Consider the following 15,638-nt stretch of genomic DNA (forward strand, 5'->3'; position numbering starts at 1 on the left):
GCACAAGCTTAAAACTTCAAAGCGAATTCATAAAAGCTACAAAGAAAATGAGCATAATAAAAAAAAGTCACGAGTGAAATCATGTACATTACTACTATCATGTTGTAAACTCAAATCTCCTCAACCTATGACTACTAGTGTTTCAAAAGCAGAATACAGAAAAGAAGGAGAAGGCATACAGGGCAAAATATCCAAACCACAACCTCTGTTCCATAAATAAAATGAACCTTTCATTCACTTCAGCTTGAAAAAGCCGGCACTAACACAGAAGGAATTGGTTAACATTTTTTATTAATTCACCTAAAATGTTCTCAGCATCTTCAGGATGGAAATGCAATCTGCTCTGAGTTCCCAACATGCAGGTGGATTGCAAGAATGAAGCATTCCAAGAGGCATACACTCGGCTGCTCCCTCACATTGCACATTTCACTTCCACAAAATGGTATTCTGACCTAATTTACTAATTAAACTTTCTCAGACGTGATGCCAGCCATATACGCACTCAGATTCCCGTTTCCCAGATGAATGCATTTCGGAGATCCTGGAAGATATTTTAAATGAGCACATTCCACAAGATTTGCAAAGACCTACTTTGAACTCTGGAGTTAGCTCCCTGTAAACCAAAAAAAATGAGTCAACTCCTTTGGGAGAGAGCAAATCACGGCAGAAGTTTAAAGCAGGCCGTTTCAGAACAGGGTGGCTTCTTTGCCCTACGATTTGGGAGGCTTTTAGCAGTTACTAACCATAAGTGTACGGTCAACATTTGTGAAGAACATTACATTAGAAAAGATGTGAGTGTCGTCACACCAGTGTTTCTCTGAATATCCACTGCATCTTCTCTGCTGGCTTCTTTAACTGCACAGTGTGCAGTGAAAACAAGACGCTTTATTTCCTTCTTCAAAGCCATCGCTACAAAACCCCTGAGTGAACTTTCGGCCTCAGCCTCTGCAGAACCTTGAGTATGGTGGGAGAACAGGGGCACAGTTACAGGAAGAGTCATGAGCAGCTGTTCTTGTGGTATTTTTCCCTTTGTTACATCGGCTTCAAATTGCATCAGAAATCACCATCTAGTCATTTTTTGAAGCTTATTGACAATTCCTTACATCTTTTTAAAACACAGGCTCTGAAAAAGCCATGGGAGCAAGCGGCAATACTCTTGGGTTCGCTGCAGTTTTCCTTCTTTCCCAATCCTCTGTTGATCAGAAGGATCACGAGCATAGGTTAAACCAACAGACCTCCACTTTGGCACCCACTGTTCTCTTTTTCCTCTCCATCTCAAGGAGTGATTTACGTGTGTCACATTGCATCAGCAGTCGCACACCTTCACCAGAAAAACTGCCACTTAGTGTGGGGCTGATGGACCCACAGAACAGCTGCCTTTAGCATGAAGTGCACAGTAATTGTTTTTGAACTTAGGATTCTCTAAAACAACTAACTAAATCGCTGTCTCTTCCCGCACCCACACGGACAACGTGAAAATTCCGTTTTACAAAGAAATGAATGAAGCAAGCACGCCGTGCTGCGTTACGCAGGACACCTTTTGAAGGCGCGCACGATTCCTTTTGCGATAGTTTGAGAAGAAGATTCCAACTCTAACAACGAAGCCGCAACGTGGTCAGCCCGAAAAAAAAAAAACACTCGGGGTTTTACCACACAGATCCCAGCCCCGAGCTCGGCACCCCCGGCCCAGGACCGAGCCATACCCCCTACTCCAGCAACGACTGGAGCGCTGGGGCGATGCGGGCGGCGATAGCGCTCCTCCCGCCCGGCTCGGCTCCCGCTGACGCACGGGGCTCCCGGGCAGCGGCCGCGGCGGCTCCGGTAGCTTATGGCAACGACGGAGCCAATGGCGGCCGCCCGCCGGGCGCTGCCATGGCGATCCCGCCGCTCGCCACGGCAGCTCCGAGGGACGGAGGGGGACCGTACGGCCACGGAACGAGCGCGGAGCGGCCGGCGGCGGGGTGCTGCCCGCCCGCTTCGGGCGGCTCTCTCCCCCGGGAGCGGCCCCGAACTTGGCGGCGTGGGACCGGACCCGAGTTCGGAGGCGGGACAGGGCCCGCCCTCCCCCTCGCGGCCGTCCCGGAGCGGCCGTCCCGCGGGACCCTCCCGGCCGCGGGGGCCGCCCCTACCTGTAGGGGATCCAGTCCGCCTGGTGCCTTGAAGTCATCTCTCGCTGGCGACGCTGCCCGGAGCCGAGGAGGGATTGGCGGCCGCCGCTGCCCGAGTCGGAGCAAGCCGCGGCGCGGGCAGCATCCTCCGTCCGAGACGGGGGCGGACGGGCGCCGCTTATCCCGGCGGCGGCCGCGGAAACATCCCCCCGGGGAGGGCTCCCCGCGGCGGGCCGGGCTGCATGGGGAGGGGGCGGCCGGGGGCAGCGGGAGGCGGCTCCCGGCCCTTCCTCCCCGCCCGGAGCGCCGGCTGAGACGGGCGCCGGAGCGGGGGGGGAGGGAGGAAGGCGAGGGAAGGGGCGGAGGAAGGGCCGGCGGCGGGCAGGGAAAGGCAGGGCGGCCGCGCCGCGTCCCTGCTGCCGCTATCCGCCCGCCCCCCCGCTGCCGCCGCGCTGAGGCATCGCCCGGCCGAGGCGGGCCGCCCTCCGCGCCGGGCCCGCCCCTGCCCCGTCAGCCGCGCCGCCACTGACTCACGGCCGGCGCCCGCCACGACACTGGGCATGTGCGGGCGGCGGCGTGAGGCACGGGGGCGTGAATGGGGCGCGCGGAACCCGGCCTGAGCTCGGCATCTCTCGGCCGAGCCCTGCCGGCAGCGCCTGCCAGCCCGGCGCATCGGCCCAAAATGGCTGAGGAGCCGCGGTCCGAGCGGCTGAGCGCTGCCGCTGAGGAGGGAACCGGGTGTGCGGGCCGGGCGCCTCGCGGCTGCTCTCCTCCCCTCGCTCCGCTGCTGGCTGTGCCCTTACAGAAACAGCGCCCGAGTTTGGTGCGGCTCCCGGGGTGCCTCTGAAAGGCAAAGAGAGGAGAACCTCAGTGTGACCACGGCCCGAAAACCAAGAGGCATCAAAGGATGCTTAGCAGGCACCAGAAGTGGTATTTCGTCATTTGGTCTCCTGAGCATTTGGAAAGTTATTTTGTCTAAAAGTTAGAGACAGGAATTAAACGTTTCCCGGAGGTCTAAATGAGATCTGCCATTAAGAAAGAATTCTCGCGCATCCATGTGGTTAAGATGATTCACTACTTCTTGACCAGTGCTGAACACTGGCTTTGACAGATCTCAGCTCCCATCGGGCACAGCCTGCCAATGTAAAACAACGGCCTTCAGTGCTACCAACTGAAGTGCCCATCTCTCAGTGCTACGCTGTGTGCTTTTTAAGCGTGCCCATTGACTAGGGCTCCTGTAGAAAAGAAAGAAAAGAGGGAAGGAGAAACTCTCCTAGAAAGGAACAGTTTCCTGTTTTCAGTCTCAAAAGCTCTCAAGACTGATGATTAGATTATCCACATTCAAAAAGCTCTAAGTGCAAAATCTGATAAATGAGCTAGTGCATCTATCACATATCAAAAGCTCCCTCTGAACCTTTGAGCTGTATGAATCATAGAAGCGCTTACTGTAATTCAAATAGCCTGAATCCACATTTGTATTAACAAATACAAAATGCACAAGGTTTCTAGATGTTCAAAAATGCAGGCCCATCAGGGTGTCCTAGAGGATGGGGGTGAGCAGGAGATAGCTTCCCTCCAGTGAGAGCTGATACAGAGAAGAGATATCAGGAAAACTGTGCAAACAGAACCAGAAGGAAAGATAATTTGCTTTCTTGTCTCCTTTTGTAGTGTCATCTTATGTTCTCAGTCTTCCTCTTAATCCTCCCCCACAGTGATTCTCCCTCACCTTGCCATCTCAGGCCACTTGCTTTTTTGCTGCCTATCTATCTAGCAGCTCTGGCTCTTTCTTACCAGCAGTACTCTGCCCCTGTGGATGCAGCAGGTGAGCTGAGCAGAAAGCCCTCTGCATCTGGCAGAAACACTGCACATTTCTACCTCCGAGCAAGGTCCCAGCTCACCAGGCTCCATTGGATGTCCCTCTGCTTTGAATACACGGTGCACAGAGCGAACTGGGTGACAGTGCAAGAGTTAAACGACGGGAGAATGACTGAGGCATTCATTTTGCTGTCCCACAAGCCTCAGAACTGCCCTTGGAAGGCAGACCTGATCACTCACATTTGTGATAACTCAGCAGCTCAGCAAAGAGCTGGCCTTTGCAGGGGACTGTTTCCTTCATGCTAGAACAAAAATTAGGAAAAAATACCAGCATGCAAAAAATATTCTTTTTAAGCAGTGATGATTTCCAGATGCTATCTGTAAAGAAAACTGTACTTCTCAAAAGCCATACTTAGTTGCATACACCAACATGATGGGCAATGTAATCTCTTGGAAAAACAGTGCTTTAAATGTTGAATTCTGAATATACAAAAACATGGAAAGCAGTAATATAGATGGAAACTTCTGCCATCCACTGCAAAATGCATCTCACCATCTTCATGTATCTTGTGGTACCTCGCCAATTATTCTTATTTTGTCCCCTATGTAAATTAAGTGTCCTACTAATACCTTTTTTGATTTACTTGATGAATAATATGCCACATCTAACATTTGGAAACACCTGCATTTGCAACTGAAAGCCTTCTGGCAATCTGGGTAGAGAGCAGGACATCAAAGCAAGAGGACTCCTTTGAAATGTAGTAGGCAGAGCCTAAGCAAGGTCTAAAATAAGAAACCAATGCAAGCTCTTTCCTAAAAGTACAGGTTAATAACATAAAAAGTTCTGATTTCACTGTGAGGAGTAATTTAGGTATTATCATTTAAGCTGTGAAAAAAAAGAGGAATGGTGAATGTACACACTAATCTGAAATAAAGCACAGAGTATCTTCTGTGGGGAGATCCTTATTTATCTATATTCTCTTCTTTCAGCATGTGCAGTTGCTTCTGCAGCAGTGAGCACAGCACTGTTCAGAACTTATGTGCTGCAGACAGAGTCTGTATGTGGCACACCTCATGGCAGGCTCAGAATAAGTACTGAATTATGTTCCAGTTTCATTTGTCCTTTTAGCTGGCCTCGAGGAAGGCTGATTTCAGCAAAAGGAAAAGTGCAGCAATGAGCAGCGTGAGTTTTATTTGTGAGCCCATCCTGGTTCTATGCTGTGGTGTAACGTGTACCCAGACTCACAGACCCCAATTCATTCGTAAGATATCCATGAGACCCACTTGAACTTTGCTTTTTGGGTCTTATTAAGAAGATATCTTACCGGCTGTTGTCTCTGGATCAGGTCCATAGCATAACACAGAAAACACTTCTATTCAGAATTTTAAAGCATATGATATCACAAACAGGACAGAAACCTTCTTGGTTTTCCCTTATTGGCTTGGATGTTTCTGATTTAAGCCCCAAGTGACAAAGAATAGCTTTGTGCTTATGCTGGCATAGCTACAGAAGTGGCTGTGTGTAGATTTTTCCATTCCAATATATCTAAAATCAAGCCACAGTATTTGAAGTAAAACCAAGCCAAATAGAACTTAGCTGCATTCGTTACAAAGTTAGAGCTCCTAACAAAGTTCATGAACTTTTCTGCACAAAGCTCAGATCAGTTGTGAGTGTAAGTGTACCCAGGGTATTTTGTTTGTTTGCTTATTTTAAAATGAAACTGCACCTAACCAGGACCAGATGCAAAATACGAGGTTTTATAATAATGAGGTGAAATTCAGCAAGTTCAGTGGATTTTTTCCCAAGCAGTGAGATTTGGAATGTGTTGAAACAAATTCAGAATAGACTCCAGAGGTAAGATAAAGAGCATTTAAACTTTCACAGATCAAAAAGAAGCAAATTCTCACATAAAATAAATAGAATCAAGGAATTCAGTGGTAATTTTAGCCACAAACACTTCAGCTAAACCAAAGACATGATAAAGATAATTCTGCTCATTTTTCTGGGCTTTAGAGAAGGCTTATACTAAGTTCACACTCCTTGTGATTTCAACAGAAAGAAGTCCAATTTAAATATCCTTGTTTCCCTGATATTATTAAAATGCTTTATTTTAATATACCAATTTCAACTATTGCAAGAAAATTTTTGTGGTATATGGAGATGAAACTCTGCAAAGGAGATGAATTTTTGTATGAAGGATTTGTCAAAGCCTTTGCATGGTAGATCCTCTCTCTTTCTCTCTCCATGAAATCTCACTTTGCCTTACTGTATTTCATCTATTCTCATTCTAGTAACTACATTTCTGTTTCTTTATTGTGAGGCTGTGAAGCATAAATACCAATCAGTAACACATTGAAATAAAATGTATTCTGTGATATCAGAATAGGGTTCCCCAGCCACCCAAACAGTAAGTTTTCACTTTAGTCACTTCAGTTTGAACTTGCCTAGTTCCACTGTGATCCTATTACTTTTTTTTTTTTTTTTTTTTTTGCAACTAGTATCAAACTAACACCTACCTCTAACATATTCCTATGAAGAAAGTGAATATTGAAAATTGTAACTTCCGAGGAGTGAAGACTTCCGAGCTGTTTCCCAGCTCTAGAAATCAAACCACATCCACCACTGTCCTGGTATTTGCTACTGGTGGCCTGCTTCTAACACATGCTAACTTTTGAGTTTGGTTTGATGGCAGATCCTGTAGCAACAGTTAGAAACTCTCTCTTGCACTGCATATAGCCAATACTCTGGTTCTCTGCTGTAACTCTAGTACTACGGTGGAAAAAATCCACCTCTTGCACAGAGACAAACATGTGATTGGTATGCGTATAGTCACTGACACTTGAGCAAGAAACTAGTATTATCATAATCTGAGCTTCTGTCATGTTTGGAATTGCTGTCCCATTGAACACTCATCCAAAACCAGTGGGACCACTAGAAGTGGATTCTTCTGTGTGTCCCTTCAGCCTCCCATTTTTACTGCCCTCTAGCATTACTCCTACATGCTTATACAAACAAATGATTGCGTAGGATGAATTTTCCTGTGACAGTGCTTAAATCCAAAATTGGATAATGTCATCCAATTTCAGCTTAGTATTTTCAGACATTTATAGAGGAGACTCCTAGTGGCTGTAAGACAGCAAGCTAAATAGCATTTGTTGCCCATGAAAATTGTCTCACTTTTTTCTTTTTTTTCCTCCTAAAATCAATGAAATTTTTTAGTTCTGATGTTTTTGCTTGCTTTTTTTTTTATTATTTGTTTTTTCCTTCACAAAATATCGGTTGTGCTTTTTACTCATTTAATTGCTTTGAGCTAACTTGCAGTTTTTTGCTCACAGCCTGCAAGAGGGGAGCCTATCTGTATGGGGCTGCTGAATCACGGCCTGAACCTTTGATTGATCACCTGAGGTGAGCAATGAGTCAGTCACGGGAGCACAGGTGAAGGCAATTCACCTGTGCTGCAGGAAGGGCTGGAGCCTGGCTCCACCTCTCCTAGACACATTTAAGAGCTGACTGCCAGTAGGGAAGGATCTCTTCTGGAGATCCACTTCACTGGAGTTTCCTATGTGAGCCTAGGATAGCGTGAGTGTCCTTTTCTGCTCTAGTATAGTTACTTAAGCCAAGCTCTTGAATATACTGTATCATCTGTATATCCATTGATCGTACACTATCCTATCTCCCTTTGTTATCATGGCAAGTCTAGAGGACCCTGCAGTTCCTTTCAGTACAAAAACAGGCTCCTTCTTGCAACTGAATGGGACAACCATCCTGAAAGCCCTGTAAGCTATTAGCAAACAGTAACAGGCCTATAGCAGTATAGCAGGGGGGTTGGAACTACATGATCTTAAAGGTCCCTTCCTACCCAAACCATTCTGATTCTAGGTTTTAGCCTGCTGAAATGATAAAACCTAAAATATATATTCATATTAGTCTTTCCTTTCCTTCAAGTAGTCTTTCAGACATGATTTATATGCCTTTAAAAGCCATAATAACCCAGAAAACTGAAATGCTCCTAGTAGAACCAGAAATGCTTTGCCATAGGGGTTTGTACATCATGATAAGATCTCATAATTTTATAGTCTAGATTTTGTACTCTAGATTTCTTTAAGCATGACTACTGAAAGAAGTTGGTTTATTTAGAGAACAAAAAATGACCTACAGAGTCTGAGAGAATTAATGCTTTGTTGCAATTAAAATGAAGTCAAGCTCATTGTACAAGGAAAAAAGATTCAAATTAGTCTCTTCGGAGCTAAAGCAGCTAGGAAAATACAAAACTAACTATAGAATATTTGAGCATTTTTGTAATTAGAAAAAGTGCTAGAGTCCTTGAAGTCTTCAGATGATATGTAAGATTAAATAGTATTGAGTTATTCTTTTCATTTGCTTTCTTTAAAAAGATAAAGCCAGTGTAACTTTCCATAAGGAGCAGGAATAAGTACCTCAATAATTGCTTTGCTACTCTCTTTCTGCTGTAGTGGTTTAAGAACATTTGAGCTTGCAATGGAAATAACTTGGTCGTCATACAGAATTAATACTACTTATTAGCTTGACTTACCACATTTGCCTACACTTCAGCAAATATGGCACTAGTTATAATATAACTTCTTTACATCATCTTTGTAGTACAATAAATTGTTGCATTCAAATGAGAGATGATAACCTGAGGCAAGAGCCAAAATGTAGATCTTCTACAGCTATATAGAAAGTCTCTAGGTAAGCTAGGAATTGATCCATCCATCTTTACTGAAACATCTATCTGCAGTGCATACAAAGCATATTCTGTGTATTGTGTGCCAAGTGCTGAATCCTTCGTATTTACTAACACAAGGACAGGCTGAGAGTGCATTGCTTACTCAGTGTTTCTCTGAATTGTGATCTAATGCACCTTACCTGATGATAATTTCAAATATACGCATGCACTAAATGTAACATACAGAGCTGGATGAAAATTTGTTTGCAAGAGTTAGAAATGTTATTGATTTTTACCACACCATTTAATCACTTTACCTCAATAGATGACAGAAGCTGTGGCCAAATATCTCAACAGAAGCATTTATCGAGCCACCATGTTCAATAACTTGGTCCAACTTAAAGACATCTTTTTTTGTTGTTGTGTTTTAACATTCTTATAAAGGTTTTAGTTCACTATTTGCCAGGTTCTCAGTGCTATAGCTGTCACAGAGTCCAACAGAAACTGCCTGAGCAGCTTCCTCTGGAGGATTCTGGAGCAGTTTCTCTTTGGCAAGGAGGTAGCTCCATGCATGAATACGTGGGGAGTGCTCCCTGCCTATCCCTGGAAGTCTCCATGGGTTCATCGTGCAATTCAGAATTCCCTCCAGCAAAATGTCCCTCCAGCACTTCACATCCACCCTTGGCACCCACCTGCAGAGGCGTCCCAGGAGTTCCAGGCAGCGTTATTGACCATATGTTTGTCAGCCCCTCTGAAATGGAAACCCCAAAGGTAAAGCATGAAGTAGACAAGGTGCCACCCTCTCAGAAATAAGGGGCATCTGTATCAGGACAGACAGGGCCACACTACACTCCTCAGTCCAACACTTTTTATGCAGCAGAGAAGAGCCCAATGCTGAGTTATTAACAGTTCTGTGAGACCTGTATCAGCCACATCTGGCAGACCACATTGTCCTCATTAACTTCATCAGTGATTTGTGCAGACTTGCCTCACAAATCAAAGCTATTTTATCTGTTGTTTTTTTTTTTCTGTAAAAAAAAAAATCTGGAACAACTGTTGCTCTCAAAATAACTTTCCTGGCAGCCAGACACAAAGATAAGGTTCTAAAATTTTCCTTCTGGACATAAAATTGTAAGTATTTAAGCAGCAATTAATTACAAACATATACCTCCAAATAACAGAAAGAAAAGTAAAGAAAATAAAAAGGATGCATTAATAAGAGATTCCCATATAAAAAATAAAATTTAAAAAAAAAAAAAGTTCTTCAAAGAGAGTTTTCTTGTGTGACAAAAGGTAAAGCAACATTTTTCAAGTCACTTTGGGCTGAGAACTGAAAGAGAAATTGAATAGTGGAAGTGAGTTTGAATCTCTGTATTAAAAATTTTATAGAAATTAAATGGATGCGAAGTTATCTGAGCCTGTGCAGATTTTCATAAAGGGAGATACCTAGGTGAAATCTATCTTATTTTTGCTTCATTTTGCTTTGCAGAAATCACTATTCTTACTTGGCTTCTCAGACCATTTTCAGACATATAATTTATCCTAAATTACTGTAGGTGTGTTGTGTTGTATATGGATGTTCTTCTCTCTAATCTCTGAATTTGAGGTTTTCTTCACACCTCCTTATTAATGACAATTCTGAGCTCTTCTTCTCCATGTTCCTTGCATGGAACTTTCCTCTCCATTACTCCAACTTCGGAACCCAACAGTGTTCCAGTGTCCTTGAGAATCCACTTTGCAAAAAGCACAGCCTCTTCCTCAGGAACTGTTGAGTATTTTCCTCACTCTGACGTTTGCTATTTGTTGATCCTTGTCTACAGCATCTTGCTGTACGGTAAGAAGGTGGTAATGTAACAGCCTGTTAACTACCAGTGTAGTATTGTATTGTAGTAGCAAAGAGATGTGGTGAGACACTGACTCAAAGACGTAGAGAAACTCCCTCTTGTGCTTCTCAGCATGTTTTCCAATTAAAGTCTCAAGCAGGTCCAGTTAACAATAAGACCTGGCCTTTATATAGAAATCTCACAGTGAAACCAAGACTCACAGAAGAAAATGAAATCAAAGAGAAACAGAAAAACATAGCCAATCTAGAAAACATGTTCACTAAGGGTAACAGGTAAATTGATGTGGAAAAGGAGAGAAAAGACGGAAGGGAAAAATATATATATTGAAAATAGCAGCCAACCCAAAGTACAGGAAAGTTGGGTCTACAGGTCTAGAAAAGCAGAGTTGGAGTTGATGAACAAAATGCAGTCAGATAAACTACACAGGAAAAGTTTATATGTCAGCAGGCTGAAAAAAAAAAAAAAACAACCCACAATCCTACAACAATGAAAAGCCTCCAAAATATCACGTAGTGTAATAGGATACTGTAGTAAGTCAGTCAATTAGACATGAGTCATACGAGAAATATGCAAAGTTATGCATCACCTGAAGTGGCAGCAGGTGGTTATTGATATTTTTCTTCTGTTTGCCAACTTCTTGCCACTTGGTGACAATGAATTTTGTTCTACAAAACATGCCAGCTGTACAATAAATGAACAACACTTGAAAGGAAATACATACAGTGTATTTTTTTTTTTTTTTTTTGAATAGCAGTGTTGTCTACAAATAGTCTTGTAAAAACAAATCAGTCTCTAGAAAAAGATACTATGGTCCTAAAAAGTACTTAAAAATCCCAGCATCGCAGAGCTCTTTTCTCAGAGGTTCTGCATTTCTCTGCCATATGCCCCAGCTATGAGGTACTAGTTAAAGAGTGATTTTTTTTTTTTTCCTTTTTACTACTCACTTTGTGCATAGACTCACCAAGAGATCTGGATGTATTATTAGCCTGAGATAAGATATTATAGGACAGTCAGTCTGCGGCTCAGCAGCAAGTTTTGTTCTGGAAGGAAATAACTGGTAATAAATAGATATTTTCAGAAATCCGTTGAAATTGATCAAATCATTCATGCATGTTTATTCTACAGTCAGCCTAATATGATCAAGTTGGGCCTTCTGAGAAGAGGAAAACACAATTATACCAGCCTACTTTTATCATTTTATCTTTATATCAATAAGGGCTAACTGTCCTTAATATAATTTTTGATTATTTGTAATTAAATCTAACTCTACATGGTTAAAGAAAATTGTAGATTAATTTGAATACTTGGAAGAATCGGTTAATATTACTTCCTTCAAAACCACACCTGTAATTTAACTGTAATTCAGAAAAGAATACTGGAAAAAAAAAAAAGTTTTTTGTACCAGCATGCTGCTTAACAAACTACTGGAGAGTTTAGAGTGGCAGTAAAACAGAAGTTCCTCTGAGCATATTTCCTCCATCTGGAGATAAGTCTAGTTCTGGATAGCAGTAAAAAATTACTAGGGAGTATGAATAGTCTTGCCTTGACATGAGCATATGTTGACCAAACACAAAATGGAGACTCTGGGCTGTTTTAGCACCTACCTCTCAATGACTTATGCCAGTATATATAAGTATTTTCATTCCCCACTGACATGAAATGAATTCTAAGCAAATGCAAAAGAAGACGCACGTCTGTCCCACTTGCAATCTCAAACGAATTGATTAAATATATTTATCTTGAAAATTGTCAGGTTTCCGGCATCACAAAGTTATTTCCAGAGATGCTAGAAGTTACATCTCCTGCTCTGACATCAGCTGCATCCCTGAAGCAATTTATCACCCCTTTACTTGAAAGAAAATAATCACAAACAAAGGTAGTTCTGTGAACACCTGTAGCCCCTGAAGAACAAGAAAACTCCAGGCAACAAAGTAGAGCATCAAAAGAGGTTGCAAAGCAGGAAAACAGCACATGAGAATGAGTATCAACAGAATAAAATTCTCAGTTCAGGGCCTGATTATTCAATTTTGATCAAGTCACTTCACCCTTGGGTCTCTTTTTCCTTATGCGATGTTTACAGTGTAAGCACACAAAGCAGTCAAATTGTGGTGCAGCACAGAGCCATGATGCATTTGTTTGCTCTAGCAGTGCTATTATCTAGATGAAGAGCACTGCATTGTAAACCTGAAAACCAAATAGCTAACATGGAAAAAAACCTGACATCACTTTAACTAATCTGAATTTGCAAGCCAAATACTTTGCTGTCATAATATAAATTAAAATCTATTGGGTTTTTAAGAAGGTCAGGTCACCAAAGTGCCTCATGAGGCTTGAAGTATTAAGCATACGATTGCCGATCGCTGTGACATTTGTGCCTTAACCAGCCATCCCTTAGGGGACAGGGAATTTCTCTCACAATAACACAAAACATCTTCAGCAGAGAATTCCAAGAAAACAGTACAGAAGTTCTGAACCAAATTTTTCTACCCCAAATGAGAATCATTTAATCAAGCTACAACAGATTGTGCACTCTGAGATAGGAGAATGAAACTTACTTGATTAAATCCAAGAAAGTGCAATGGTTTTAATGATATCCCCAAAGAAAAAGCAGGTCGATACTGTTACAATAGTTTACCAGTGTTGAACTGAAGGTAAGTTAAGATTTAGACTCCTTCCATAATTCATTTCAGTAATACACTGAAAATTCCTCTAGATGAAAGATAAGTGCATGCAATCTTCCACTGCACTGCATATATATTACAGGTTATGTGCATCAAAATAATTGAGAATACAAAGATGAAGATTTAACCTCTATGAAGTTGAAAATCGTATTTTACTGCCAATATTTGCTAACTCATCTGAAAAGAATGACCTTCTCCTGTATCATTACATAAAGGCATGTGGAAGTTCTATGGCTCTCTCAGTTCCTAACATTTCTTCAGAAAAAACATTGATACTATCATCTGATGCCTGCCATGGATAACAGTTGTCCTGAATACTGGCAAAAATGGAAAGTGCAGAGGGAACAAAATCTTGTGTTGACAGAATGCATCCTACATGCCATGCCTAAGTGTATTGAAGGAAAAGACCTGCCAGTGTGTGAGGAGCTGTCTTGTCAGGATGACTGGCCATCTCTGTTCTTTTATTTACTGCCCTCTCTGTTGCAGTGTACCTGTCATTGGCAAAGGCATTGGCAAAGATATATCTGGACATACAGAAAGGCAAGGACTTACTGAACTCTTATAAATTGTATCTGTATCACTGGGTGACAATTCCATGTGGGTACCACCCAGCCTACATAACAATGTAACACAGAGGTAATGTCACACAATTTTAGTTGGTCCATCCTTATCTTGTATTTAAAACTATTTTTCTTTTGTTTTGTTTTCTAGAAAGTATTTCCATATCATACATGCACAGAGAAAGAGTGGCCTAACTTTTGCACAAGCAGAAACATTCCATTTCCAGATCATCATTAATTCATTGGTTTCAGTCTGAATAGCTTCATCTGAACGAATAATTCTTCTAATTTTGTTCTGTGATTTATTCTGGCAGACAAATTCCTACTGTAAAGAGATAGACAGATAAAGCAGCCAAAGTCTTTTCAATTTCACTTCCAAGGGAGTATAGCTGCTTCATGGTAGCAAAACATCAAATAAGAGAATAAAAGTTCAAAGCAAAATAATTGAAAACTTGGTTGGGTAAAGCTGTCTCTTTTGCTAACCAACCCTACATAAGTATTCGATGAAAAATACAGAGTCAGGCTCAGTTCCTGGGTGAAACCTGTAATTATTTTATAAAGACATATTGTAATTGGGATGATTCAGAGATAGCTGAAGAATTAGCAGCTGTATCAGTCTTCAGGGAAACAGTTCACAGAACTACATTTTTAGAGACTCCTCAAGGGCAACTGCTAGCTGCAGTCCATCTGTTCATAAAATCAAAATGAGAAAAAAAAATCATTATGATTTAAATTTAAATCGGATTTCAATCCCAAAGCATTATTTTTTTTTCCTAGGGTTGCAAGCGCAGAGGCTTTGGATTTAAGAGCTGCATGATCTACCTGAAAGAATGGCTGGCAGTTCACACTGTTATGTGTTCAGGTCTCTCCTTAAGGCCTTTACTGATTTTTTCCCCTTTACTTCCAGTTAAAATGATATCCTATATTTCAGTTTCCTTAGCCAACTTTAGCAGTCCATTGCCCCTTTTTCTCCAGATCCCCTCAGCACTGCAGTTCAGTTTGCTCCTGGCCCCGGGGAGACCAAGCAGATGCTCTCCGGCTGTGTTTTTCTGTCCCCTCCTGAAAATCAAGATCCACATTCCTAGCTCAGATTAATGAACTGTGGGAAGAGGCTGAATGCAAAGACAATGAGAGAAGTGAAATGCAGGTCCCACTAAACAGCATTTTGGAAATGAATAGATTGCTACAATGTCTCTCAGATCACAACACACTGCATGGATATTAGTGTGAAACAGAACTCAAAAGGACAAATTTATGGGTATTCACCATTATCCTATTGCAAGGGATGCAACTTGGGAATTAATGGAGTTGAACTTGCTGTCAGTGCTGTTTATGTTGCAGCATAAACATCAAATGATGTTTTCGTTCGGAAAATGCAATGCTAAAAGCTAACAAGATCTCCTCAGAACTTTTAATTGCATTACCAATGAGAGGCCACATATCTGTTTTTCTGTGAGATCAACTTTTTTTTATTAATCAGAAGAGAAAGCTCTGCATTCTGCAGGATTTATTAACATAGTCGATTGAAATTCATACTGCCAAATGTATGGAAAAATGTAGGGAAAAATATTGCCTGTAACAATAAGAACTGCAAATCAACCTCAGAATTTCCATAGGGACGAGTAGAACTTCATTCACGAGTGAGTGGTGAAGATTTATGACAGCTAAAGGCTTGGTCCACTATTTCTGTAAAGCTACATGAATCATCGTAAAACCCGACAAATGCAGTGTTAATGACAAGCTCTTAAAACTTAACCAGGGTTCCCATTAAACTTTGCTGCCTCAATCAGTGCTATATATGACCCTTCTGGAATAGACCACTCTTTCATTCTAAGTCAATCAGATTTTATATTTGCCCTTTGCTTGAAGGGATGGGATTTTGGCTGGGACAAATTTTGCGTTGGGTCTTTGCTTGTCCTGGGCAAGCTTTGAGAATACTTGA

At 42.0% G+C, this 15,638-nt stretch overlaps 1 protein-coding gene across 5 annotated transcripts in view; it reads right to left on the reverse strand.

The window, feature by feature from the left end:
• Nucleotides 1-15,638, reverse strand: part of TUB (TUB bipartite transcription factor) — a 136,442-nt gene that overhangs the window by 65,228 nt on the left and 55,576 nt on the right. The window contains exon 1 of one of the 5 annotated variants that reach the window (XM_085224187.1): nucleotides 2,130-2,613. The exons of the other annotated variants lie outside the window; for them this stretch is intronic. Coding sequence (XP_085080313.1) covers nucleotides 2,130-2,167 — 38 coding nt within the window. The 5' untranslated portion in view covers nucleotides 2,168-2,613. Of the gene's footprint in view, nucleotides 1-2,129; nucleotides 2,614-15,638 lie in introns of those variants that run through there. 5 annotated transcript variants of the gene reach the window in all.

This window comes from Meleagris gallopavo, chromosome 5 (genome assembly GCF_905368555.1).
Source record: "Meleagris gallopavo chromosome 5, MGAL_WU_HG_1.1, whole genome shotgun sequence".
NCBI lineage: Eukaryota > Metazoa > Chordata > Aves > Galliformes > Phasianidae > Meleagris > Meleagris gallopavo.